The 25905-nt window shown below is 52.7% G+C and overlaps 1 protein-coding gene across 4 annotated transcripts in view; it reads left to right on the top strand.

Annotated features, from left to right (window-relative positions):
* The first annotated feature begins 144 nt into the window (after positions 1–144).
* TPCN1 (two pore segment channel 1) overlaps positions 145–25905 on the top strand; it is a 48891-nt gene continuing 23130 nt past the window's right edge. For 2 of the 4 annotated variants that reach the window (XR_010749369.1, XM_066370839.1), the window contains exons 1-5: positions 145–325; positions 2800–3033; positions 21646–21773; positions 24598–24774; positions 25193–25306. Coding sequence is in view for 3 of the 4 variants with exons in the window: in XM_066370839.1 (XP_066226936.1) it covers positions 166–325; positions 2800–3033; positions 21646–21773; positions 24598–24774; positions 25193–25306 (813 nt within the window). In the remaining variant the exon portion in view is untranslated. Of the gene's footprint in view, positions 326–2796; positions 3034–18623; positions 18769–21645; positions 21774–24597; positions 24775–25192; positions 25307–25905 lie in introns of those variants that run through there. The other 2 variants (XM_066370841.1, XM_066370840.1) reach the window with 2 other exon arrangements.

Below are 25905 nucleotides of genomic sequence, written 5' to 3'. Positions count from 1 at the left end.
GCTGGGAGGCGGGCGGGGAGTCCTGCATCGGCAGCAGGCGAGAGCTGGGGAAGGACTTGAGGTTTGGCCAATCATAACTCATCATGGCAACCTAACTAGCGAATAGACTGCGGCGAAAGGGGAATGGGGCGGGACTGGCGGGGTTGAGGAGACGCTAGGCGGTGGATGGGAGAGCTGGCGCAGCTGCCTTGGTGGCAGCCGCTGAAGTGGCGGCGGCGGCGGTCTTTGCAACAGCTACAGGCTCGGGGCTTTGGCGGCGGAGCCGGCAGGCTGAGCTGCACGGTGCCGAACCCGGCGCGCGGTCCGGGTTGCTGGGGCGGCGCGTGTAAGAATCTGAGGGTTGTGAGGGCTGGCCTGGGGCAGGGTCAGGGGTCAGAGGGCGCGGAGTAAGGGGTTGCAGCTGGGTACCTGAGTGTGGGAGGCGGGTGGGGCAAGCCCAGAGGGACTGCGGGGAATCATCACACACTTCTCTCCCTCCAGCCCAGGCCGGGGCTTTGCACCCTCTCTCCTAGTTCCCGGCTTCCTGGGACGACCCCCACGCGGGGGCCGGACAGGGGCTGGCAGCACGTGGAGCTGGAGCCAGCACAGCAGTCCTCTTCCCTCCCCTTCTTCCTGCTCTGTTCGTCGCACTGACGCCCTCAGGCGACCCTGCCAAGAGACTTGTACCTGGTCAGCAGACAGCTTGATGTCTGCTGACCCTTCTCCTGGGACCTGTCCCCTAGGGGGTGACCCTTCCTTCTGAGTGCTCTACAGAGCGAGCAGCCAAGCCCGCGGAAGGAGCATCGGGCTACGCCCCCCCAGAGTCCTGCACTGTGTGACCTTGGCCAAGTCTCTTCCCGGCTCTGGGCCCTACTTTTCCCTCTATAAAAGGGTGGGCGTGACTGAATTCAGATTACAGGACTGGTTCTGGAAGAAGGTGTAGGGTAATGGTTCCGCAGAAGGGTGGGAAGGGGGTGTCCCTAAATTTAGACTGCCTGGATTGAGACCTGGCCTCTACTACTTCCCTGCTGTGTACTTATAAGAGGCAAGTTCAGTTAAGCCCTGTAAGCCTCAGTTTCCTCATCTGTGAAGTGGGTATTTCTCAACAGTAGTACTATTGATATTTTGGGCTGCTTAATCTCTTTGTTGTGGTGGGTCTCATCTGTGCCTTGTAGGATGTTTCTGTCAACTCTGGCCTCGACCTCCTAGCACACCCACCCCTGTTGTGACAGTCACAAATGCCTCCGTACAGTGCTGGTGTCCCCTGGGAAGGGGGTCAAAATAACCCCAGTTGAGAGTCCCTGAGCTAAGCCAGTGTATGCAAAGAAACAGTCATATATTAAATAGTTAAAATAAAACCCACTAACCACTATGATAATAATGATAACATTAGGAAACTTTTTGATGACTTGAAGGGGTGAGCAGATTCCCCCACCTTCAAAATAAATACAGGAGAGAAAACTGAGTGAAAGCTATAAGGGCGGTCATTTACATATGCTCTCTCTACTTTTGAGTATGTTTGGAGATATCTGGGAAAACGTTGAACCAAAAAGAAAACATAATTCTGAAGACAGCCAAATGGTGGTGTCTCACCTGGGGTTTCCCCTTCTGTCTCCTCAGTACTGAGATTTAAAAGCAAAAGAAATTCCCAGATCTGGAGGAAACAAAATCTAGGAAGTTTGCGGGGCAGAGAGCCACAGGTTTAGCAGCAAGTGGAATGGGGCTCACTTTTGCTGCCTTATTTTAAGAAGATAATTGATGTCCGGGTGCCTGTTTGGGATTATTCTGATGATTTATGAAAGAAGTAAATTGCGGGGTTGCCATTCAGTGGGTTAGCCTGGAGGCAAAGTTGATTGAGCTCAGAAGGCTGCAGCTTGAGGAAGGAACCTGCTGTTGTTTCCAAGTTCAAAGGTCTGCCATCAGATCTGCTGAGTTTGCTTTTCTTTTGGTCCTCCCCAGCGGAAATGGGAATGTTTATAAATAGGAACTGTAACAGGCTCATTCTGAGTGTTTTAAGTTGAGAGCTCAGGAGGAGGGCTTTGTTGTGTGACTGGACATTGCTTAAAAAATATGCTGGTCTTCTTCCCTTTGCTCCTCAAACACCTGATCTAGGAGAATAATGCCTGTATAAAAGTGCTATGGGCAAGTGTCCATGAACTGGCACACTATCGTTTTACAGGTCATTGGAGCTAAGTGCTGCCTAAATACCGGGACTTGGACTTGGGGGAATTGTAGTGTAGTGGGTAGGAGCACGGGGCTGGAATCAGATTTCATAGTTCAAATCTTGGATTTCTAGCTGTTGCTCCTTGAGCAAGTTACTTAACCTCTCTGAGCCTAAAGCCTCCCCCCTCTGCAATGGAGGATACTGATCCTACCTGTCTATTATGAAGTTTCAATTTCAATGAGTTTTACTTAAAAATTGCTAGAAAAGTCCCTGGTGCGTAGTAATTGCTCATTGAGTATTAACTACTATTTTAATGGTTGTATTTTTTTAAAGTCTTTTAAAATCTTTACAAAACTCACACAAACAAGGACAAAGAGAGGTGGAGGTGGAACATATTGGTTATAATCTCAATCTCCAGACATATTTACCATTAATTTCAGTGTTTGTTCTTGAGGAGTTCTCCTCTCATTTTTTAACGCTATTATATACTGTAATACGCCACCATTTTAAAGGGTACAGTTCGGTGGGTTTTAGTATATTCTCAAGATTAAGCAACCATCACCACTATCTAATTGTAGAGCATTTTCACCAGTTGTGGTTGTATTTTTAACAATTGTCTTTTTTTTTTTTTTTTTTAATCCCCCAAATCCCAGAAGATGCCTCAAATGGAGGAGTTTCTGAGAAGCACCTCTGGGCCAGTGGCTTTGAAAGGAAGCTCAAAGCAGAGACCGTTGACCACCCTGGACAGCACCTCCTGAGGGCCGCGGAAGAGAAGAACATGGCCATGAATTTAGATGACGACGTTCCCCTCATCCTGACCTTGGAGGAGGGTGGCAGTGTCCTGCTGGCTCCTTCTGATGGCCTGGGCCAAGAGGAGCTGCCTAACAGAAGTAAGCTGGTGGGGTGGGGGTAGGGGGCATCTTCACGGGGTGAGTTGTGGGCTTCAGGGTCTGACAGTAGAGACATATACCCGAATGCCTAACCCTGTGTTTGATCCCCAGGATCTGACACAAACTTCTGGGAGACTGCAGGGTCCTAATCCTGTACCCTCAATTTAGGGGTGCTTCTAGGAGCCCTCCTTACCTTCCTCAGTGCCTTGTCCCCCATGCACTGAGGCACCCTGGCTGTGCTTCTGGATGCTTGGTGGGGACCTCAGGCACACCTGCTCCTTGGCTGGTTTCCCTGCCTCATTCCTTATTTAAAAAAAAAAAAAAAGAAACAAATTTCAACACCGGGTTTCGTCTGTTTCCAACCCGAAACCTTTGGCAGGAAGGCAGAGTTGACGGCTTATCCCCGCGGGGGCTCTGTCCCTGCATTGCCCAGGACCCGGTGGAAGGGGCAGATGTTTGTCATGATCCATTGATTTGAGGGTTTGGGGTTTTGCTTTGTGTTCCTCTAAAGCACAGCCTAGCACAAAGTGAGCCCCGGAGAGGTTGTGAGCTTTAAATTTTTTAAAGTTTAAGTGTGTTTCTGGCAGAGTGAGAGGTCTTAAAACCTTTCTGGTGCTTGTCCCAAAGCCATTTGCTTCATTTGTTCAGGCCTTGGGCACAGGAGAGGCTTAAAATAACTTGCCTTTTATGGAAGGTCCGAAGACATGAGGGACTGGCGCTTTAGGGTCCCCTTAGCAAATAGGTGTTTCAGCCACCAGCTCTGTGCCTGAGCCAGGACGGAGGGGTATTTCTCTCCGCCAGTTCCCAGGTGAAGACACTTGGATCCAGGGAAAGACGAGCCTGGCCCTCCCATCTCTCTTGTCCAGAGAGAATCCAGTTGGGTCGCAGGGGGCTCAGCAGGCCCCCCTTGGAAGTGATGAGGAGGGCAGTGTGCCTGTGGACGGGAGTGCCGTGGGAAGCCTGGCTGGCTCTCTAGGAACCAGCCTCTCCTTGCTTCGGCACATCCTCACCGTCTAGGGCGGAGGAACCTGCGTGGTCCAGGGAGGCTAGAATGTAAACCAGGGTGGGCAGAACAGTGCCTCTGAGTTCAGGCACACTCCTTAAATGCCCTGAAGCTTACAAGGTCACGTTAGGTCCTTGCTTATCTGTTACCTTAACTAAGGTCCTTTTGCAAGGTAGGCAATATTATCCCTGTTTTACAGAGGAGGAAACAGTGAGTTAGAGAGGGTAAGGAACTTGCCTGATGTCACACAGCCGGCAAGGGACAGAGCACAGATTTGAAGCTAGGACTGTGTGATTCCCAAGTTCCTTCCCTGATTCCTCCTGCCTTTTATCCTCTCCTCCTACTTCTTTTCCTCCTCTTCTTTTTTTCTTCATAAGCCCTCAATAAGTGTGAGCACTGGCCTTTAGCATTTACATGTGTTAATCTCATCATATAACCTCAAGATAGAGTTATTGTTATTATCCGTATCTTATAGAGGTAGAAACAGCCTCAGAGAGGTTAGGTCACTTGTCTAAGGTCACACAGCTAGGACGCAGTGCTTCTCTGACCTCCCCTCTTATGCCGCTGTGTAAGGCACTTTGGGAGAGGGCTGGAGTGAGTATGGCACGGTCTCACTTCAGAGTAAGGCACCCCCGAGTGAGGGGGTCCATCCATGGCCATCAAGGGAATGGGCTGCAAGGGAGGGTGGCTGACCTGATAAGGGTCTGTATCATTTTGGAAATAGGCTTAAGATTCTAAACCAGAATCCTGATCATTGTCACGGGTGCCGCTTTGAAGCCCTTCCAAAGTATCAGAGCTGATGACAGGGTGGCCAGCTCTCCTGCGGGATCCAAGTGGGAAGAGCAACCTAGTCCTGTGTCAAAATCAGGTTTTGAACCAATGACGGAACTTGAATAGGAAACAGGCCAAAAAAAAAAAAAATAATAATAAAACTAACCTTAGATAGGCTGTCCTTTGGATAGAGACTCTCCTTATCCTAGCAAGGTCGGTGGCTTATTTGGGTTTGTTTCTTAAGAAAAAATAGAAAACTGACAGGGCCCTGGGGAGTCATGCTTTCTGCACAGTAAGGTGGTGCTGAGAACGAGTGCTGTGATGCACCAGGCGTGGCTGGGACCAGGCTGGGGAAGAGATTTCAGAGGCCCTCTCTCCCTTAGGATCAGCCTTTGTTATTTCATGCTGGAGGTTTTATTATTGATCTTACACTCAACGTCCCCCTTCCCTGTTGTTTGAACATCCCGTCTGAAACACAAGTCCAACCTGGTCATTTCCCCAACTTGACATTCTCCAGGGCCTTCCCGTCCCACTATGGGATGAGGGCCAAGCTCCTTAGGCTGAAGACGAGGCCTTGGGTGTGTTCTAGGACCTTTTGAGCCGACCTGTCCCATTTCCTGCCTTGGCCCACAATGGCACACTGCTTCTAGTTCTGTGAGTCCTCCGTGCATTTTTAACCCCCTTCACCTTGCTGGTAACTCAGTCTGGATTGCCTTTCCCAGCCTGTTTGCCCATGAACTTCAGTTCTGTCTTGAAAATCCTGCTGATAATCCCGTCTCTTTGAACTTCCCTTTCTGACAGGGCTAATTACTGCTCTCTTCTGCGTTGGTATCTTGATTAGGCTTCCATTAATACAAGTAGCTTACTGTGTGTGGTAATTACTTATTTAGCCATCTGATCACCTCCTAGGCCCTGGGTTCCTTTCATCTTTGTTATCACCTAGCTTGATGATACATTCAAGTCATGGTCACAATCAACCTTAGTTGGGTTTCCAGAGCCTTGTGGGTCATGGGAGTGGCTGTCTGAGGGTCCTGGTCCGAGGAGGGCAGCCTCCCCTCCTGCCTCTCCTACCCAGTGGGTTGAGTCTCGTTTCTCCCAACAGGGCTGATTGTCCTAGAGGCTGCCCTCATCGCCCGCACTCTGTGGCTGATGTCACCTTGGGGTAGTGAGGAGCTGGCAGAACGCAGACAGAGATCTTCAGTGGAGTTGGTGCTCCCTGGGCACAAGGCACTGGGAACCAGGCAGGCTTTCTAAGGGCGTGAGCTTGATTAAGCCTGGCCTCCGCCGTGACCCAGCAGCTGTCGACAGTGCCTTCCTCTGGCTCTGTAGCTACATATTCCTTGTCTTAGTTTGCTTGGGCTGCCATGACAAAAGACCACAGACTGCAGGGCTTAAACAACAGGAAGTTTTATATTCTCACAGCTCTGGAGGCTAGAAGTCTTAAGAGCAAGGGGCCGGTGGCAGGCTTGGTTTCTTCTGAGGCCTCTCTCGGCTTGTAGACGGCCGTCTTCTCGCTGTTTCCTTATGTGTTCATCCCTCCGTCTCCGTGCCTCTGTCCTAATCATTTCTTCTAAAGACACCAGTCAGATTGGATTAGGGCCCACCTCTGTCACCTCATGTCACCATAATTACCTCTCTACAGGCCCTATCTCCAAATACAGCCTTATTCTGAGGGCCTGGGGGTTAGGACTTCAACACTGAATTGTAGGGGGGACACGATTCAGCCCCTAACACTCCTGTCCTTTGCTTAGACGCAGGTACTCAGGAACCTGGCTGTGCTCCCTATGACATTTAATCCTGTCTAGGATGACCTATGATGGGGCATTATCCCTGCAGGACACTGGAGGGTTTGGATTTTTTTTTTCTTATATGGGCAAGGATGGATTTTATCCAAGACTTAGACATCTCTTGGCTATATGGGAGGTTGCTGAAATGCTAATGAGTGACTCATAGGCAGAAGGTGTCAGGTTGATAAAGGAGGCAAGAATGAGCACAGGTATTTAAAGCCTGGCAATTAGGAATAACCTTGAACACAGTTCAGCAGGGCTGGCCTTTTGACAGTGCGATTTCTTTAGTTAGTTTATTTAATTTATTGATTTGAGTGAGAGAGAGAGAAACATTGGTTTTGTTGTTTCACTTATTTATGCATTTGCTGGTTGATTCTTGTATGTGCCCTGACCGGGGATTGAACCTGCAACCTTGGTGTGTCGGGATGATGCTCTAAGCAACTGAGCTACCCGGTTAGGGCTTGATAGGGCAGTTTAGCGATAGCCCATGCATTGGGCATCACACAGTCTGAATGTTGTGGACAATACAAGGGGTTTCCGGGGGAATTCTGGCCACGCTCAGTTTTTGCCTTTTCCTTGCCTTTAAACTCAACAGCTGCCTAAGATGAGCCTGTGCAATGTGCCTTCTCTGGGTGAAAAAGGGATTGCGGGCAAGGGAGGTGGCTGAGGCTTGAGCAGGGCACTTAGTCTCGTGCTGCTTTGGTGCCACTGGTTCATGGTTGCCAGGTGACAGGCCACGTGTGGGTAAGGCCTAAGGCAGTAGAGCAGAGGAGGACCACTCCCTCCTTCACCCTGATAGCCTACTGTGCCATTGGGAGTTACCTGGAACCCAATGTGGTATCTAGCAATGTGGAAGGTTACTGTCTCCTTGCAGGGGGTCACCATGTGGTACTCTGGCTCCCTTTCCAGAATGTTCATGCAGCCAGAGCCCCTTGGCAGCAGGCTGTGTCGCAGTGGGCCAGAGCGCTTGGCTTTAGGGCAGATGTAGCCAAGATGAGCTGGAAAGAGCAGTGCGTGCATCGCTCCCAGGATGCTCAAGCCCCGGGGGGGCTCTGTCACATTGGTCTGTGCTCGTGGTTCTTTCTCTGACCCAGTGTCCCCCGTGTACTTGCTGGAGAGTGAAGCCCGAAAGACTTGCATAGTGTTTGTCACTTGTGATACCCTGGGTGGTGGCGTGGTCAGGCCTGTGGGCTCTGGAGTCGAGCTCCAGGCCTCCCAGCCTCGCTGAGTCCGGGGCTTAGCTTCCAGGTCAGCTTCCTTACCTGCCCTTACTGTGATTCCATCTCCCAGGAGGGCTGTGTTTTCTTTTGGGGGGGGGATTCAGTGAGCTAATGTATGTGTGATGCCCCATGTACGTGCGCAACCAGTCCTAGGCATTTTTATCACAGCCAGAGCCTCGGCTTGTTTGGACTGTCGTGGCACACAAGCAGGAGTCCTGAACCCAGGCCCAGATCCGAGTCCTTCTGCTCTGCTCCTGGCCCAGCGGGGGCTGCAGCCCAGCTGGGAAGCGGAGGCCGCGTGGCAGCTGGAGACCAAACAGCAATCAGACTTTCCCAGCCTCCCAGGGAACGTGGCATTGGGCTCCGCCGGAGTCATTCCCCTGGCTTTCCTAGGGCCTCGCCAAGGCAGAATGCGGGTGTCACCAGGCCAGTGGAGGCGCCGATTAAAATGAGCAAGCACTCGACATGCTGGGTTCCAGCCTCGTAACCGCAACTCGAAGCCTTTCACTTCCTCGGCCCTCTGCGTCTTTGTGGGGGATCCTGTCTGTGCCTCGGGCCCCCCTGCCACGAAATGCCATCTTTCCCCTCCGCATGCAGATAGCTGCCGCGTGGAAACGGCGGCGGTGGCAGCTGGGTGCGGGCAGGAGCGCCGGCTGCATGGCTCTCCCCCGTCGCCTTAGGGGGGCCGAGTTCACATTTGCTGAGAGTTTCATGAGCCAGAACACTCAACTTCTCAGCCTCCAAGCTGGGCAGGGAGTGTGGGAGGCTCTGATGGCTCCCAGTAGTGTGCCTCTGGTGGCTTCTGGTCTCAATGCCCTCCCTAGGGCTGCCTCAGATTCGAGTACCGTGGCCCAGGCAAGAAGACCCTGCTTTTAGAGGGAGCTCTGAGGGACCGGGACTGCCCCCACCCCAAATTTGTGCTCAGGGAGCCCACAGGGGCAGCTCCCCAATCTCAACCCTTTGCTGGGTGAATTCCCCGATTCGGATATTTCCTGACTCTCTCCCTCCAGTCGAAGCTGAGGAGGGTCACATACAAACAAAAAAGAACAGTGTCTGTGGGCACTGAGCCCTGACCACATGGCCAGGCAGTGTCCAGGTCCTTTCCTGTGCCGTCTCTCTCACCGCATATCTGCACCGTGGGTGCTTTTGTTACCCCAAGAGGAAACTGAGGCTCTGAGGTTGGAACGTACCCAAGCTCACGCCGCCAGGAAGTGCCAGTGGCCACATTGAACCCCCTGCCTTCTGGCTGCAAAACTCCAGCCCTTAACTGATGTGCCGCACTCCAGGAAGTAACGCTGTGTGGGAGAGGCGGAATTTTAGGGTGAGTTTGGTTTTTCAAAGAAAGCTGCTGTCCATCTTTATCGTCATTTTTTTAAAAAATTTTATTATTAAATTTTTATTTCCTACAAGGCATTTATTCTATGTTGGAGTTCCATACTGAGTACTCCCTTTCATATTGCAAAAATAGCAAAACCAATGGGGTTTCATTGTACAAGCTGTGTTGGATCATCACAGAGAAACTAGAAGACACGGGCAAATGGGGGAAAAACACCAGCACAAAGGGACAGCCATGGTCACACCCTGCCGTGAAACCTACAGCTCTCTCCTCCACGTGTGCCCTTCCCCAGCTCTTCCCATCGTAGGTGGTCGACTAAATTTTATATCATGGCGGTTGGAACAAGACAGCTAGAGCTAAAAGTGGGGATGCACAGGAGTCAAGATTTGGGAATGGGTAAGGAAGGACAATGGGGGACCAGCCTTGGGTCGGGACATGAGACTCACAAGGCCAGCTGGGGTTGCTAAAGACGGTGACCGCCGAGGTCACAGGCTCCCAGGGGGCTGGAGCCCCACATTGGGACTTGCTTGGAGAAGGATCTGGGACTGGGTGACCGACGTAGGCCATTGTTGCCTGGGTTGCATTTTTGCACTGGGGGGCGGAGGGCCCTTTTGCTGTATTCATTCTTTGTTAGAGGGTCTTATCTAGTTGTAAAAATGTGTATGTAGTTCTTCCTCTCTTCAGACCACCTCTGAGGGTCCGGTTCAGCAGAAGGGACCCCGGAGCAAGGATCTGAGAGCTCGGCCGCCCTGGGCCCAGCGGCTCTGGGACACACCATGTGCTGCGCTCTCTACAGGGGACAGCTGCTACGTTGCTCTAGCCATTCGCGACCCTGTGGGATCCCAGGCTGGTCGTTGCCACGTCTTCCGATGTTTCAAGGGAAGTCAGATTCTGTACTTTTAATCAGGAGTCTTCTGATTTTTAAATATTGGCAATTAATTCATATTTGTTAAACTCAGTCAGCAAGTCAAATCTGATCAAGGGTTTGCCTCTTCAGGGTCTCTGCTATAGAACATACCAGTTCAGCCTTCATGGTCTCTGCTATAGAACATACTAGAACAGCTGTTTTCTGTTCAAACAAACTACTTCAAAATAAGAAAACAGTACAAGTCCAATCAACGAACTCTCCACAGCCCCAGGTAGGGGCACACTTCACCTTTGGGTGGTGGCATTCAGTGGCAGTCAGAACTGGCTGAGGGAATGCCCTGTCTCTAGGTGCTTTGCCTAGAGAAAGACAGATTTCATTCATGTGTGGAATCGAGGGTGGAAGTCAAGGCAGGCCAGTGAGGACGAGAGAACGGAACAGGTGGGCGCCTCTCCTGCGAACCCCTTCATCTTCCTTTTCTGTGTATCCTTTTCGCCCTCCATGTCATTGTAGTTCACGGGGTTCTCTCTCCGCTGGAGGGCCTGTTTCCTCAGTCTTCCTTATCTGCTTTCCGTCCGGGTACCCCGCCATCTCCTCTGTTCTTAGCCATTGGTCCAAGCTGGCAGGGACTTTGTTTTAGCTTTGACTTGGAGATATGAAATAAAGATTCAAGTAGTCATTAGGAGTAAAAAAAAAAAAAAAAAGTAATAGTTTAATAGCTAGTCTTTGTCTTCTAATTCTTCTTTTAATCATCACCTTTTTGGGAACTGGAAAACTTAACAGTGTTTCAAATGGCCAGTGTGTTACTTCTTAAAAGAACTTACAACACCTGCCGCGGAGGTTACAAGAAACGGAGCAGACGGCGGTTATGGCTTCACGGTCTGGTTGGCGGTGAGACAAGCGAGTACCTGACACGCTGAATTTGTGGCACGTGTTAGGATTGTGGAAAGATCTAGAGGAGGGATGAGCAAGGAGGTAGGACATGGGGCAGGAGGTGGGGTCATTCTGCCCTGACTCAGGGATGGAAGAAGGATCAGGAAAGGCTTTCGATAACACTGGAGTGTGCTGAGTCTTTGAAGATGGTTGTATCTGGCAAGGAGAAAGTAGGGGGTGGGTGGGATAACTGTGTTTCCTGTGGCCCTACCCCCGTCCCACCATGCCTCTCCTGATCCCACCATGACGACATCCGACGGGCATCCCGGAGATAAGCTGCTTTGTTCAAGGGCACCAGCACAACCTCCTAAACAGTCCGTTGGGATCCAGGGTTGATGAGGAAGTTCTCCACTTAGTACGCCAGGAATTGTGGATCTAACTCTCTCCTCCGCAGCAAAGCCTTGGAGCTCGGGCTTCCCTCAGAGGAGAAAATGGGGTTGGGTTCTGTCCTCATAACCACCCTTTCATGGACTGAAGAATTGGCATCTTACAATGCACCTGGGGTATTTGGATGACAAATATAAAAAAGAACCCCACTTTTCTTTTGAACTCTTTCCCAAGTGTTTTTAGCTACAGAAGCAAGCTGTAGCATAACATTGCAGCAGTGTTTTTTTTCCCCATTTTTATTTTATTATTATTTTTTGCTTGTTTTTTTAAGGCCTGGTTTAGGGGCTATGTTTTTCTGGGGAAGCCCCCACTGGTTGGGGAGTCTTATAAGGTGAAGGTTGGTGGCTGCTTCTGCCTGTGTTTGGAACACTCCGAAATATCTCCCACAAGTGCTCTGTGGGTTCCACCCCTGCTCCCTGGCCCGGCCACAAAGCCGGCAGCTACAAATCTACAAATCAGTGTCCTTTGTGCCACCTTAGAGTATTGCTAGTTTTCCTCAGAGCCAGCCTCGCTACTCTCCCGTCAGAGGCCAGCAGGTAGCCCGTTGTGGCTGGAAGGGACATGTGCAGTCATGCTTATGTGGACGGTTTATCCTAACAGCCCTTGTGAAGTACTGGAATTTAGCCCCACTTTTCAGATGTGCAGTAGGAGGCGCGGGCAGGGTCGGTGGTCTGCCACGTACCAGGCGGGCACCGGGCAGGCGTGTGGCATGCTCCCTAATCTCAGAGCCCTGCCACCTCTTCCCGGGCCTCGCCTCGAGGGAGCATTTCTCCGCCCAGGCTCCGGTGACCTTGAAAGTTTCAGTAACCTCTGCGTAGAGAAAGGAAACTTAGACCTGCTCACCTGTCGAGAGTTGGGCCAAGGTACTTGGATCGAGTGACAGGCGCAGCCCTTGAAGAAGACCGAGTACCCTGACCCTCCGTCCCTGCCGGGCCCCAGAGGCCTGGCCGTGGCCCCAGCCTTTTCCAGGCCATGACAAATTTCGTCTCCGTTACCCTGCTGGCGGACTGCCCTCCCTTCTTTCACTCTGCCCTAGAAATCAGAACCGATAATCAAACATTTTAAAGCAGGAGGCTGCTCCTATGCTCTTGTTTATTCGAGAATCTCATCATCTTGTTTTTTTCTTATTTAAACCACTTGCACAACCCAACCTCCCTGTGGGCTGCTTCTCTCTGGCTTCTGATCTTGTCTCCACTTCAGCTGAAGACCTTTGTCCCCCTCCGGAACCTCTCCTCACCTGCCTGAACCGGTTAGGGTGGTGGCTGCATGTCCCTGCCATCTCTGCTCTCTGTGCTTGGCCCCCAGCCCCTACATGCGATAGATTTGATTAATGTCACGTGCCGAATCGGAGTTCGCGTTGGGCCATGATGGATTCCCAAAGGTTGTGGGGAAATGGACTTTTGGTGAAGTAGATAATTTAAAACATGGGCAAGAGGGCTGAGTTGGGCACAGCGTTCTTTCATAGGGTGATTAATGCCCCTTGGCCCCTCCAGCGCCGAGGTGGGTTTTGTACACCGCGTTCCCTTCCATCAAGGTTTAACCTGTGTGTGGGTTTCCTTCTCGTGCCTCTCTGATGCCCATCTGAGGTCACGCCTCATGGCTGCTGTGGTGTTGGGTCCTGATGTGTTATATAACCATGCCTCTTTCTGGTATGAGTTTAGCAAAGGGAGGGACCGTGTCTTTTTCTGCACACAGCCTGGGCATTTAATAAAAAGACATCAAGTAACATATCTGGGAGTGAGTCACCGGATTCCAAAAAACACCTGCGGGAGTCCCAAGTGACTCTGTCACTCATGGCCTGGCCTACCCCTGGAGCCATCTGGGCTGACAGGGACCCTGACTCATGCACATGTGATCAGGTCAGAAATAGCCCAGGCAGGGCCTGGCCCCTGCTTCCTCTAGGAGCCGCCTACTTTGTGGATGTTTTTTTTGCTGTTTCTAGGGCTCTGCGGCTCTCCAGGAGCCCACATGTGCCCTGTCACTGCCGTCTCAGCCCTGGGAGGCTGACTCCCTCCTTTCCTCATGTCTAAGCTCACCCCACCACCACCCTGTCCCTCGCAGGCCGCCTTTCTGTCTTGTTAATCTCTCTTTCTGTTAGCTTGGTCCCCCCCCCCCCCTTATTCTTTTAGCTCTTGCTGAACATCAGCTCGGGCAGAGCGACTGTGCTCCGTGCCGGCTAATGGCTTGGAGCCACTCCAAGCTGCCGGATGCGTTGGCTCTCACTTGTGGGTGGTCGTTGACAGGCGTGATGTCTTCCCTCTGTGGCTCTCGAGGGTCCCCTCTTCTTGCAGGCTCGGCTGTTCACACTTGGCTGGCCTGCCTCGTTGTCTGGAATCACAGCTTTTACTGCGCACACTGGAGCCAGACTGGTCGCCTCAACAAGGGCTCAGATTTTAACAGAACCAAAGCCCCCTCCGCCTCCAGGCCCGTTGGCTCCCTTTGGTCTTTGTTGCATGTCATTTTGTGCTGTTTCCTGTCAGATCAGACCCTGTCCCAGGGTGTGTCAGGCTCACAAATCTGGAGATGGCTTGGGAGAACTCTCAGGTTGTTAGAAATGTGTATGTTGGGGGAGTGATTCTATATGTGGACACTCAACAGCATTCTAATATTTTTCCGGTCTCTCCATCTGTAGCAAAGGATGGGGCTGAATTTCCAGCATCACCTCTTGGGGGCTGTGCAGCCTTGAATGAGGAGCTGAGCCACAGTTTCTTCATCTGTAAAATGGGCATAAGAGTGTCTCCATTCAGGGTTGACATAAAGATTAAGTGGGAAATTCCACAGAACATCTCAGAGGACCAACTCAGGAAGTGGAAGTTCTAAATAACAGTAAAAGTATCAGGGTTCCATTTTCAACACAGTAGTAATGTCACCCTTTCCAGAGCCCCTGAGTCAGTAATCTGACACTGAATCGAGGACTTGAGCTCCCTCTTCCTTTTATTCAAGTCTTTGGCTTCTGCTTAAGGGACCTTAGCCGGTTTTTGCATTTCCCTAAGGACCTGGTTGTGGAAAATGGGGGACCATTGCGGTAATTTCCTTGACCTCCATTGGGGAGCGCGGCAGAGGTGATTCGATGCCAGCAGCTCCGTCTTCTGCCTGCTTTTGAGGATGGCTTCTCAGTTTTTCATATTTCTCTTTATTCGTGAGGCCTCTTTTGGGCTGCCTTCTGCCCTCGACTGAGGAGGAGGAGGAGGAGGAGGAGGAAGAGGCTGAGCCCAGTGACAGGTTTTCCAGCCCCTGCCGGCTCCTCTGGGGGCAGTGCCGGCCCAGCAAGCCCAGGGCCCTGGAATAGCGGCACACCTTGGCCATGAAGCTCTCTGCAGGACATAGACTTCCTCCCAACTGTCACTTCCCCCAGGCCCCGTGCCTCCTGGTCTCTGCTTTTCTGAGTAGAAGATCCAGACGCTGGGGCGTGGCCAATGTTCTTGGAAACCCGGTCCAGCCAGGCCCTGGGTGCTCCCAGGTAGGGGCTAGAGCGGACCTGTGATCTGCGCTGAGTGGACAGCACCAGCAGGACACGTCAGTAGCCTGCACAGAGAGTGGCTCAGGGCCGGCCTTGATCCTCTAGCACTGCTGGGTCTTCTGACCCCACGCAGGGGCCCAGGGAGTACCCGTGTGCAGTGAAAAATGCCTTCCATCTCCATTTGCTCCTCTGCCGCTCCCGTCTCCATCCCCATGTGTTCCACAATTAGCATTTCTGATGCTTCCGAGTGAACACGGACAGATGTTCGCACAGGTGCTGCGCTCTTCACTGGGTAAACAATGGAGTTTGCATGCCTCTGTGTGTGTGTGTGTATGTGTGCGTGTGCGCGCACACGTGTGTGTGAAGCATAGGGCCTTTGAGATGTGCGTAGCTTTACAAATGTTTTCCTCAAAGCGTCAGAAGCACTTTGCACATGGTAGGTACTCAATAAATACTGCGTGATGAGTGAGTGAGGAGAGTGAAGGCTTGTGTTTCACAGTAAACCTGATGGCACAGGAGCAGGAAGTGCAATGGCAAGTTAAGCCTTGAAAGGCACAGAGTAGAGAAGGTGGAAATCAGGACCTCCCCACCACACAATTGCCTGTAGGCATCTGCAGACCGCTTGTCCTCTCTCTGCCGTGGCCAGAGAGATAGTGGAGGGTGTGCCAAGGCTCGGTTCTTCATACAAAGGCTGGTGGGGAGGATTAAACGACAGAAGTGACCTTGTGGCTCCTGGTAAAGGTGAGCTCACTGCGGCTTCCCTGGAAAGAGGAACTTGCATTTTGCCTGAGCAGGATGTTTGTAGTTGGCGTTACGATGTTTACCAAGACTGACCACCTTGGCTACGAGTTTTCCATGGGTGCGCGTGGTCAGAATGTCCTGCTGTTAGAACCCATTGGTTCAAGTCCATTCTCCTTAATGTGGCTCACAGTTACAAGCTGCTCCCGCAGGTGTGGGAAAGAGGGTGGAGTGCTCTGTGACCTTGGGCATATCACTTAGCCTCTATGGGCTGTAGTTTCCCCCTCTGTAAATTGGAGGTGATTATCAGTCTCTGGTGGATGGGGCTTTTTGACCTTTAGGACTCTGTCTGGTGCACATTGAGGGCTGAGGGTGAGCTATAGTTCTTGTTACCATTCCCACAATGGTGGCCTTGCCTCCAGCTCTTTAAGCTTTAAGATTACTGAACATTCTGGATGCCCAAACATGTCCGGCTGTTTGCTTCTCTGTGCTTTATGTATGACCTTCCTCGTCTCTGGAATGTACCCTTACCCCAGCCCCATCCACCTTGTGACGCCTCTTCATCCTTCATCCTCCAAAAGCCTGCACAGACATCACCCCTGCCTCCCTGCCTGCCTGCCTCCCTGCCTCCCTCCCTGCCTCCGTCCATCAGCCCCCTCCATCAGCCCCTGTGGAGGGTAGCAATTGTTATGTCCTCTCCTAGGCTGTTGTAACGAACAAATGACTTTCATGCATCGGAATCACATTCCTTCTTTCGTCCCCTGATAGTGAGTCACCCCGTGAGGACAAAAGTCATGGTTTTACTTTTTCAGAAATTCGACAGCTAGCACAATGCCTGGTGTCCAGTAGGTGCTGAGTAAACGTCTCCTCAAATGAAACCGTGTTTATTGGCATCTGGACAGTCAGCCTTTGTCAACTCCACCCTCCCCTTGTGCTCCCCCAAATTTACCGCGTGATTCCAGAAGACTAGAGAGCTGCTCTCAAGGTCACATCTGCAGTCCCAGGAGGCGAGGTTCCTGTGCGGCCAGTGTGGGGGTGGGCCCCCAGGGGCAGCGATCGCCACCCGGGGTCACTAAGGGGTGCTCATCTTCCCAGCCTCTCCTGCCTTCCCTGCTCTCAGCTTTCCAGCCTGTCCTAGACCCTTCCACGCCAGCCTCATATATCTGCAGCGAACCCCTCTGGGTTTGGCCGCTTTGATCCCTGTCAGCTGGCCAGAAACAAAGTTGGAGGTGGTGCCGGGCATTATCCTGGCCAGTTCCAAACCAGACCTCCTCCTTCTAGAGCAGTGCTTGACCCACTGGGCCGGCCTGGCTGAGCTTTTCGTTTTCCCTGTCCGCCTCTGGTCTGTGCCTTGGACAGGATGGCTTTTGGGCTTGAGTCCAGCAATTCAACAGGGAGGGCTCTGTGCCAGCTCTCGCCTTTCTGGAAGTCGGGATGTTGGCCGGGGCTCGGCCCTGGGTTTGCAGCCGTTACTGATGTGCGTGCGTGATGTGGGCCAACACCGTCCTGCAACCAGTCGCCCGCAGGAGGAGGCCCGAGCAGGAGGAAGCGTGTGCGCTTTCCTTCGGCAGAGTGCCCCTCGCCCGGTTTCTGTCTGGGCGCCTTTGCAGAGCCAGCCAGCTTGGAAGCAGTGTGGGTATGCCACGCCTGGAAAACTTGTCAGTGTCACTCTGGCTTATTTTCCTGTCCCTTTCAAGCTTTTTCCCATGGAGTGGGGCTCTCAGCGACAACTGGCGAATGGTTGGGCGATTGCTTGTTGTCATTCTGGTGGGCACCGGTTTCCAGAGGGCCCTGAGCGCTTTGTGGGTATTGGCATTTGTTTCTGCCATGCCCGGAGCACGGCTGGCACCGGTCCCAGTTAATGGATGAAGAAACTGAGGCTCTGGGGGATTAGATCGTGAACTGGGGGAGGGGAGGGGTAGAGCTGTGAGTGAACTTGGATGAACAGAGCTACCTTTTGTCTTGAAGAGGATGTGCCGGATTGTGCCCGCATGTGTGTTTGTGTGTGTGTTTAAAGATGTGTAAGGTTGTGTACACAGAAGAGAGAATGAAAGGGAGGGAGGATTGCACGGAGGCCAGGTCCTCAGTATAAGCCGGCCCAGATCAATCATTGCCTTGTGTGCTTTCTGTTCAGAGATGCCTCCTACGAAGAAGGAGCTCACAGGCCTTTTATCCAAAGCAGCCTCCTGCCCTGGGCCCCAAAGGAAGCCCCAGAGTGGTTTACCCAGTCCAGCAGACCCTGCCCTTGCTGGGTGGGGGGTGGGGGGTCATAGGAGCCCCTGCTCTGTTGGCTCCTCTCCTCCCCTTCCCTCACTGGTGCAGCTTTATGGCCAGCATATGGAAACTGTTTCTATTTACCCAGCAGCGCCAGGATGCTGCTGCATGCTGTGCTCCAGCGAACGGAAACCTCGGATTCCCCGCAGGGCCGTTTCAGAGGCTGCATGCAAAGCAGCCAGCTGTTTTGCAGGGAGCGTCTGGGCCCTGTTACATCAGCGTCACCATCTGTGCAAACAGGTCATCCTGGTTTGTCTGCCCGTCCTCTGGATGGGGAGCTGCTCTCTCACACTTTGAAGCAATCTCTGTTATTGTTTTGAATCCTGATGCCTGTCAGTTTGCCCCCCCCCCCCCAGTTCTTTCTTCTGCCCGTGATTTTTATTAGTTCCCCTCCATGGGCTGATGGCCAGGATTCAGAGAGGGTAGGTAATGGGTGGGTGTTGCATAACCTTCAGTGGTTAAGGTCTAGGGGCCTGAAAAGGCCACTGACTAGTTTTCACATGAGTGCTCTCTGCCCTGGGCACCAAAAGTGCAGAACAAGATGTTTCCCTTCTGAGAACTTGCCCCGAAGGCAGAATGGGACCTTCCCAGGTGCCAAGAATGTTTCTGGTCAGCCTCCTCTGTTCCTGGTCAGCCTCGTCTGGCCCTTTTGAAACGTCCTGCAAGCAGAGAAACTGGCTCGCCTGAGAGCCAAGAAGACGGCTCCCCTCATCCTCCGGCCAGCTGCCACCCTCCGGCCTGCTGTGTGTCTTTTCCCTTCTTCCTTCTCTCCGTTCCCGGCCCGCTGCCAAGGTGGACATGCAGAGGCCCGGGCCAGCTGTCATCCTCCTGGAGGAGGTGGTGGAGGGCCAGCCCCCCGACAGCCCCATGCTGAGGTCATCCTGTTTCCTGGAGCGGGGCCTCTGTGGTATGCTCCTCTCTTGCCTTCCCAGCTCTCCTCGAAGACCCTGCCGTGCGCTGGGTAAGGACGGTGCCAAAGTCCTAGGTCATACGTGCCGATTCTTCCATTATCTCTGTTAGTCACCAGTGTGAGAGCCGGTCCAGCTCACAGGATGGGGCTGGACCCGGGGTGCTATGGTCAGAGCCCACTTGACCGCGTTGGTGGCCAGGACTGTTCCTGAGCAGGGACGTGCCAAAAGATGCCAGCACCAGTCATTTACTAGGGGGCCTTTTCTCCCAGGAAGTGCACAGTCGGCCCAGGTGGGCAGGAGCAGATCAGGGTAGAAGGGCATCAGGTCACCAGGGCAGGTGGGTGCTTACAGTCATGGGGCTCTGAGACTCCCCAGGCAGGTGACCTGGGTAGCCTCAGTGAGCTTCAGTGGGGCTGTGGGGACAGACCATTCCCTGGGACTTCATGCCCAGGGGTGACCAGGGAAGTGGGGAGTCCCCCGCAGCTCTCACCTGCTTTGAGGGAGTACATCTGAGGAAGCCCCTAGGGTGGGTTCCCCAGTACGCAGGACCTCTGCTCTGGACACCCTCCCCCCCTGAACTAGAGGACAGTCAGGTGGCCCCCTGGCCTCTGATGGGCCTCCTGCCGTCCTCTGTTTTACAGACCATAACTGTCCTTTCCCTTTGGGAGGCCCAGGCCTTTCAGCATTCCTCGTAACTGCAGCAGCGAAGCACCTGGGAGTTGGAGCGTGTCCATCACCTCTCTGGCCACTTCTCCAGGAGCAAAGGGGGAGGGGACCGGGACCCACACGGTGCCCAGCCCCCGCACATGCAGCACACTCCGAGTGCTGCTGGACTTGGCTGTAAAGCTGTCCCCGCTGCATGAGGGCTGCAAATGAAAGGAACGGGAGGGCCATGGCCCCGCCATCCATCAGCGCCCTTTCCGTCCTGCTAAATGCACACTGCCTCGCCGCTCAGGCCTGGTAAAGGGGGCTCTTTGAAATCAACCGTGGCTTCCTTGAAAAGCCCCTCAGCGTCCCTCATCTCCCTTGTCACCTAGGGCCTTGCAGCCCTCTCCCCACATAAGAGCCGCAAATCAGCTCTCAGGCTTTGCCTGTCAGGATCTGGTCAGCAAACCAAGGTCTGTTTTCTGAGCCAGTGCAAGGTTGAGTGGGTAGAAGCCCGGAACCAAGTCCATTCTTCCCCTCAGCAGTTCAGGTCGTATTTTTTCTTTCTTTCCTACTTAAGGCTCTGCTCTGAATTCCTCTTATACAAAATAGTCGCTCTTCTTAACACCCTGCATGTGGGGTCTACCCTGTGGGCCCTGCCCATCCCACCTGCTGTGCCCTCCAGCAGCTGCCCGTGTTTGAATGTTCCATGAATATTCACATGCCTCCAAAGTCAAAAGTAAACAGAGACCTGGCTGGTTGGCTCAGCGGTAGAACGTTGGCCTGGCGTGTGGAAGTCCCAGGTTCGATTCCCAGTCAGGGCACACAGGAGAAGCGCCCATCTGCTTCTCCACCCCTCCCCCTCTCCTTCCTCTGTCTCTCTCTTCCCCTCCTGCAGCCAAGGCTCCATTGGAGCAAAGTTGGCCCCGGGCGCTGAGGATGGCTCCATGGCCTCCGCCTCAGGTGCTAGAATGGCTTCAGTTGCAAGGGAGCAATGCCCCAGATGGGCAGAGCATTGCCCCCTGGTAGGCATGCCATGTGGATCCCAGTCGGGTGCATGTGGGAGTCTGTCTGACTGCCTCCTGGCTTCTCACTTCGGAAAAATACAAAAAATAAAAAGTAAACAGAAAGATCACTCCCTCTGAGCAACGCTTCTACCCGGTGCCCCACCTCATTTGTAGGTACCCAGGTGCATTGAGTTCTCCTTTCGCTTTCCCGAGGATAGCTGTGTGTTTCCTTGTTTCCTCCCTTCCTCACACAAAAGATGGGTGTGCTCTTCTGCACTTGCTGTTTTCACTTAATAAGGGAAAGGAACACATTTTTTTTAATTTAATTTTTTTTATTTTTTACAGAGACAGTGAGTCAGAGAGAGGGATAGACAGGGACAGACAGACAGGAATGGAGAGAGATGAGAAGCATCAATCATTAGTTTTTTGTTTGTTTGTTTGTTTGTTTTTTTGTATTTTTCTGAAGCTGGAAACCAGGAGAGACAGTCAGACAGACTCCCGCATGCGCCCGACCGGGATCCACCCGGCACGCCCACCAGGGGGCGACACTCTGCCCACCAGGGGACGATGCTCTGCCCCTCCGGGGCCTCGCTCTGTTGCGACCAGAGCCACTCTAGCGACTGAGGCAGAGGCCAAGGAGCCATCCCCAGTGCCCGGGCCATCTTTGCTCCAATGGAGCCTTGGCTGCGGGAGGGGAAGAGAGAGACAGAGAGGAAGGAGAGGGGGAGGGATGGAGAAACAGATGGGCGCTTCTCCTGTGTGCCCTGGCCGGGAATCGAACCCGGGACTTCTGCACGCCAGGCCGACGCTCTACCACTGAGCAATCATTAGTTTTTTGTTGCGCGTTGCAACACCTTAGTTGTTCATTGATTGCTTTCTCATATGTGTCTTGACCGCGGGCCTTCAGCAGACCAAGTAACCCCTTGCTGGAGCCAGCGACCTTGGGTTCAAGCTGGTGAGCTTTTGCTCAAACCAGATGAGCCCATGCTCAATCAAGCTGGCGACCTCGGGGTCTCGAACCTGGGTCCTCTACATCCCAGTCCGACGCTCTATCCACTGTGCCACTGCCTGGTCAGGCAAGGAGCACATTTTTAACTAGCCATACTAATTCTTGCAGTCTTAGGATGGGGGTGGGGTGGGGGGTGGAGCTCTGACTTCTAAGTAATGGTATACACGGAGGGGCATGGGAGGTGACTGCCAGCCTCTTCCGGTGAACGGTGTCTTTCTTCTTTCAAGCCTGGGCTGTAAATGAACCTCTCTCCTCTTCTAATGCAGATGGAGGCAGCTGCGCCGTGCAGGACTCCCAGGCCCCCAGCCTGAGCTCAGAGGCTGAGAGTTTCCCCTCGAGCCCCACTGGACACAACTGGGAGATGAATTATCAAGAGGCAGCAGTCTACCTCCAGGTGAGGCTCTCTGGGTCAGGAGCTGGGCCTTTCTTGGCACCCGTTGGTGGAGGAGCGGAACTGGGGCTCTGTTGGATGCCCAGAAATTCAGTCCTGGCTTTGGTTCTCTTTGCATGAGCTTCTCTGTGCAGGGCAATGTACATGGGCTTGTCCGGTGACCCCCGTTTGTGGTTCCACCTACCCCTGCGGCCTTCTCTGCCTCTCTCTCTCAGGAGAGACGTCTTCTTTCTATACTTACTGCTATAGCAGGGTGCTGACCTAGCGTGGGAAATGTAGAGACCTTATTCCTCTTCCTGTTTAACTTTCTGCTGCTTTCGTGTTTCCTGTTTCATGCTTGGGTGTTTTTCTGTTTTTTAGTAAAAATAAGGCTTTCTTATAAAAGTGATACATGCTCATTACTAGAAGTATAGGTATGAAGGGGATGTAAATAAACTTTCCCTAAGGCAGGCGCTGTGAACATTATTTATTTGAAGAGTCACATGCAGGCTTTCTGTGTTTTCTAAGGTGATTCTAGTCCTGTGGTATCTATGGTTGTATACAGCTTGCTTTTTTCCACATGTTACTGTAACTCTTGTAAACAAGTTTCAATGCTTTGATGTGCTCCTCAACAATGAGTTTTGATTCGTAGCAAGCTCAGGCATGCCTCTTCATCTGTCTGGGCCACCCAAGGCGCCTTGGGCGCTGTCACCTTCTCTGAGGCTGAACAGGTGCTAGAAGAGAGTGTGGGACGGGTCCAGACCCAGAATTAGAATGGCCTGGGGGACTTCAGAAATCCGATCATTGCTTCTTTCCTTATGCAGGAGGGGAATATCAGAAATAAAAATATCTAATGTTAAGTGGGCACTTGCTGATCTAACAACCCGTTGAAGGGGTTGTTTATAGCCCAGCAGCTGAGGCTGAGAGAGGCTCGATGGGTCCAAAGCCACCCAGCTAGTTAGTTGCAGAGCATGGATTTAAACCGTGTCCATCTAGCCTCCAAATAATGTTCTTTCTTCTAGATGTTGTTGCCTCATTTCTACACCCTACCACATGTATCCACTTGGAAATGAGCCATGAAGTTGTGGGGAAATAAAAGGTTACAGAACAGCCGTTAATAGTATGATCATTTTTCAGTAACATTTACATATGCACACATGTAAACAGGTACAGAGGTACATGCATGTACCTATGGCAGCAGATATCTGTATATGTTTGTGTGTTTGCACAGTTGGTCGTTCACATCTGGAAAGTTGTTTTATCTCAGTATTAAAGGTGATTTTATCCTTAGCTGATGTAGGTTTTACAACCTTATGATCCTGTGTATTACTTGAATGTTTTTTGTTGTTTTTTTTTGCCAAAAATACATCTTTTTTTTTTTTTTTTTTTAATCTAAGCCAAACTCTGGTGTCCGTGAGCAGCAGCTTGCAGCTGTTTCTGGAGGGAGGTCCAGCTGCTGTCAGATGGTCTCCCTTCCTCTGCTCTGCCGCTGAGCTGCGGCACAGAGCCGGAACCAGGTTGCCGGTATGCTTGGGTCATCGGCCCCTCGCCACTTTGAGGATACCTGGTCCCTGCAGTTTCTCCTCTTCCCAAATTTCATCCGTGAACTCACCCTCGGGAGCCACATGCTCAGCAGTTACAGCGTGTCTGAGGCAGTTCTTGTTTACTGGGTGGACTTCCGCCCCAGGGAGCCCAGAGCGAAGGCCTAGAGGTCGCAGACAACTGGCTCGCCTCCTTATTCTTCTTAATCTCATTCGTGATCAGCAGCCAGGAAGCTAGGCCAGTGTTCTCCTCGGGAGTCTGGATCAGAGTCCGGGGACATGGGTCATATTTCACTTCGTGCTGGAGACCTTCTGGCTCCTCTGTGGCAATTCCAAGTCCAAGAGTTAAAACTGAGCCCTCCATGTCAGGGTTTCCTCTAGCCAGACCTTCATCCCTGGCTGTTTGTAGGATGACATTTCCCCCCAGAATTGCATTCTTTAGTAATCCAAACCAGAAGCGTCCAGGCCACCGTGGGTGTCCCTCCGGCCCTGGCGGCGGCAGCGGAAACCACAGCCCTACGCAGATCACAGGGCTGTGAGCGTGGCTTGCCCGGCCTGCCCTCTGACTGCCGGGGCGTTTGTTCCCTTTGTGGGGCCTGCCCCTGTCGAGTCTGTGGTTTGCTTTAATGTTTTTGGTAATGAGGGTAGTGACGTATCCAGCTTCAGGGAAGTGACTTGCTCAAAGTTACTCTGCAAACCACAGTAAAGGCCAGATTTCTTCATTTCCCAGGTACTGGACTGTCACCTGGCTGGGCTGGGGCCTGGAGAGATGACCTTTTGCAGAAATGATTCATTCTACTTAAACATTTATTAAACACCTAGTGTGTGTTCCAGACACTGTCCTAAGTGTCTTGTAAAAGCTGTATGAGGAAGGGCTAGTGTTGTCTCGTTGACAGCTAGAGAGATGGAGGAACTTTCTCACCGTTACCCAGGGAGGAGTGAGGAAGCCGTGCTGTGTACCCCAGAATCCCTCCCCCGGTCTTTACGTCCTACAGATATTTGTGAGAATTTGGCCTCTAAAGGGCCCAGTTGTGCCCACTTCTCTATTTTCTCTGGACTTTTAAATCTTCGCTTCCTCCAAGAGGTTTTTAGGAAGCGGCAAGTCTTTAAAGGCCCATCAGCAGCCAGGGGGTGCCTAGAAGGTGCGCAGCTTTGTGGCCATGATACTTTTATATTCCCATCAGCATCTGGCTCCGGCCGGACTCCTCTGTGACCTGCCAAGGCCCTTCCTTTCTCCCCGGCCCACGGCACACCCTGGGTGCTGTGTCTCAGGGGCGTGCCCGCCCACATGGCTCTTGTTTCTTCAGGAAGGTGAGAATAATGACAAGTTCTTCACCCACCCCAAGAACGCCAAAGCGCTGGCGGCCTACCTCTTTGCACACAACCATCTCTTCTACCTGATGGAGCTGTCCACGGCCCTGCTGCTGCTGCTGCTGTCCCTGTGCGAGGCCCCTGCTGTCCCTGCGCTCCGGCTCGGCATTTATGTGAGTGTCTGGATGGCCGGGAGCCACCGCTCTCTGGGGTCAGGCACCAGAAACTGTCACACGGGCTAATGTGAGCCTGAATAATGAACATTCTAGAAGAGTAGAGAGGCCCTGAGAGGTCCTAGAAGCCTCAGGGAGCAGCGATGACTCACTCACTGGTCTTGCGTGGGGGTCGCCTGTGGTGTGAATGCACTTTCCCGTCTCTGTGACTCTGGCTCACGCGGAAATGTCAGGGAGGGTGCCGTCTGACTGCCTCATGTAGGACCAGTGGCCTCAGCTTGGCTGCAGGTGGGCACCACACCTGCTAGTAGTCCCACCCGCTCTTTCCAGCCTCAGAGGAAAAGGCAGTCAGGTGTGGTCGCCAGCAGGGAGGATGGGGGGGGGGGTGATGGCACGCCTCCACACCCTTTGGTTGCAGGTCCATGCGACTCTGGAGCTGTTCGCCCTGATGGTGGTTGTATTTGAACTCTGCATGAAGCTGCGGTGGCTGGGCCTCCACACCTTCGTCCGGCACAGGCGGACCATGGTCAAGGTGACATGTCCATCTCCCTGCAGCTTTTCCCCCCACATCCCCCTCGAGCCAGTCTCTTCAGTTCAGTTCCAAATCCCCCTGCACTCAGAAGCGTAACCCTGGGTCCCCGTCCTCGCCGTGCCCTGGAGGTCAGGGCGATGCTGACAGTCGCTAATGTGATTCGGTATTTGGAGCATGCGAAGCATGGCCCAGCAACCTTTGTTGGAGATGCGTTACTATTCCTAGTTCACATCCAGCAGAGGATGGGATTCAAACCCACGCTGATCTGTAAGCAGCATCGTCCACGTTCTTGTGCAACAGAGAGAGGCACAAGTAGGAATGTGTCAGAGTGGCCCTTTGCAGCGTAAAAGCATACATACTTGTCCAGAGAAAGTGCCCGAGGAATTGGGCGTCAAGGCGCACGACAGACCTACCTCAGAGGTCTTCATGGCGCAGTCAGGAGAGCCAAGGGCAGGGGGTTGGTAGATGGGGCCAGGCACGCTGGCAGTTTTGCTCTGTGAATGCCATCCGACGAGCTGCTGGGGGCATCCCCCTTGGCTACATCCTCCTGGGACCACACATCTGTGCCAGCAGCCGAGGGCTCTTCTCCAGGGGCTGCT

Source organism: Saccopteryx leptura, chromosome 2 (genome assembly GCF_036850995.1).
Source record: "Saccopteryx leptura isolate mSacLep1 chromosome 2, mSacLep1_pri_phased_curated, whole genome shotgun sequence".
NCBI classification, from domain to species: Eukaryota; Metazoa; Chordata; class Mammalia; order Chiroptera; family Emballonuridae; genus Saccopteryx; species Saccopteryx leptura.
The sequence above is the reverse complement of the archived record's forward strand: the minus strand, read 5'-3'. Positions and strand labels throughout refer to the sequence as shown.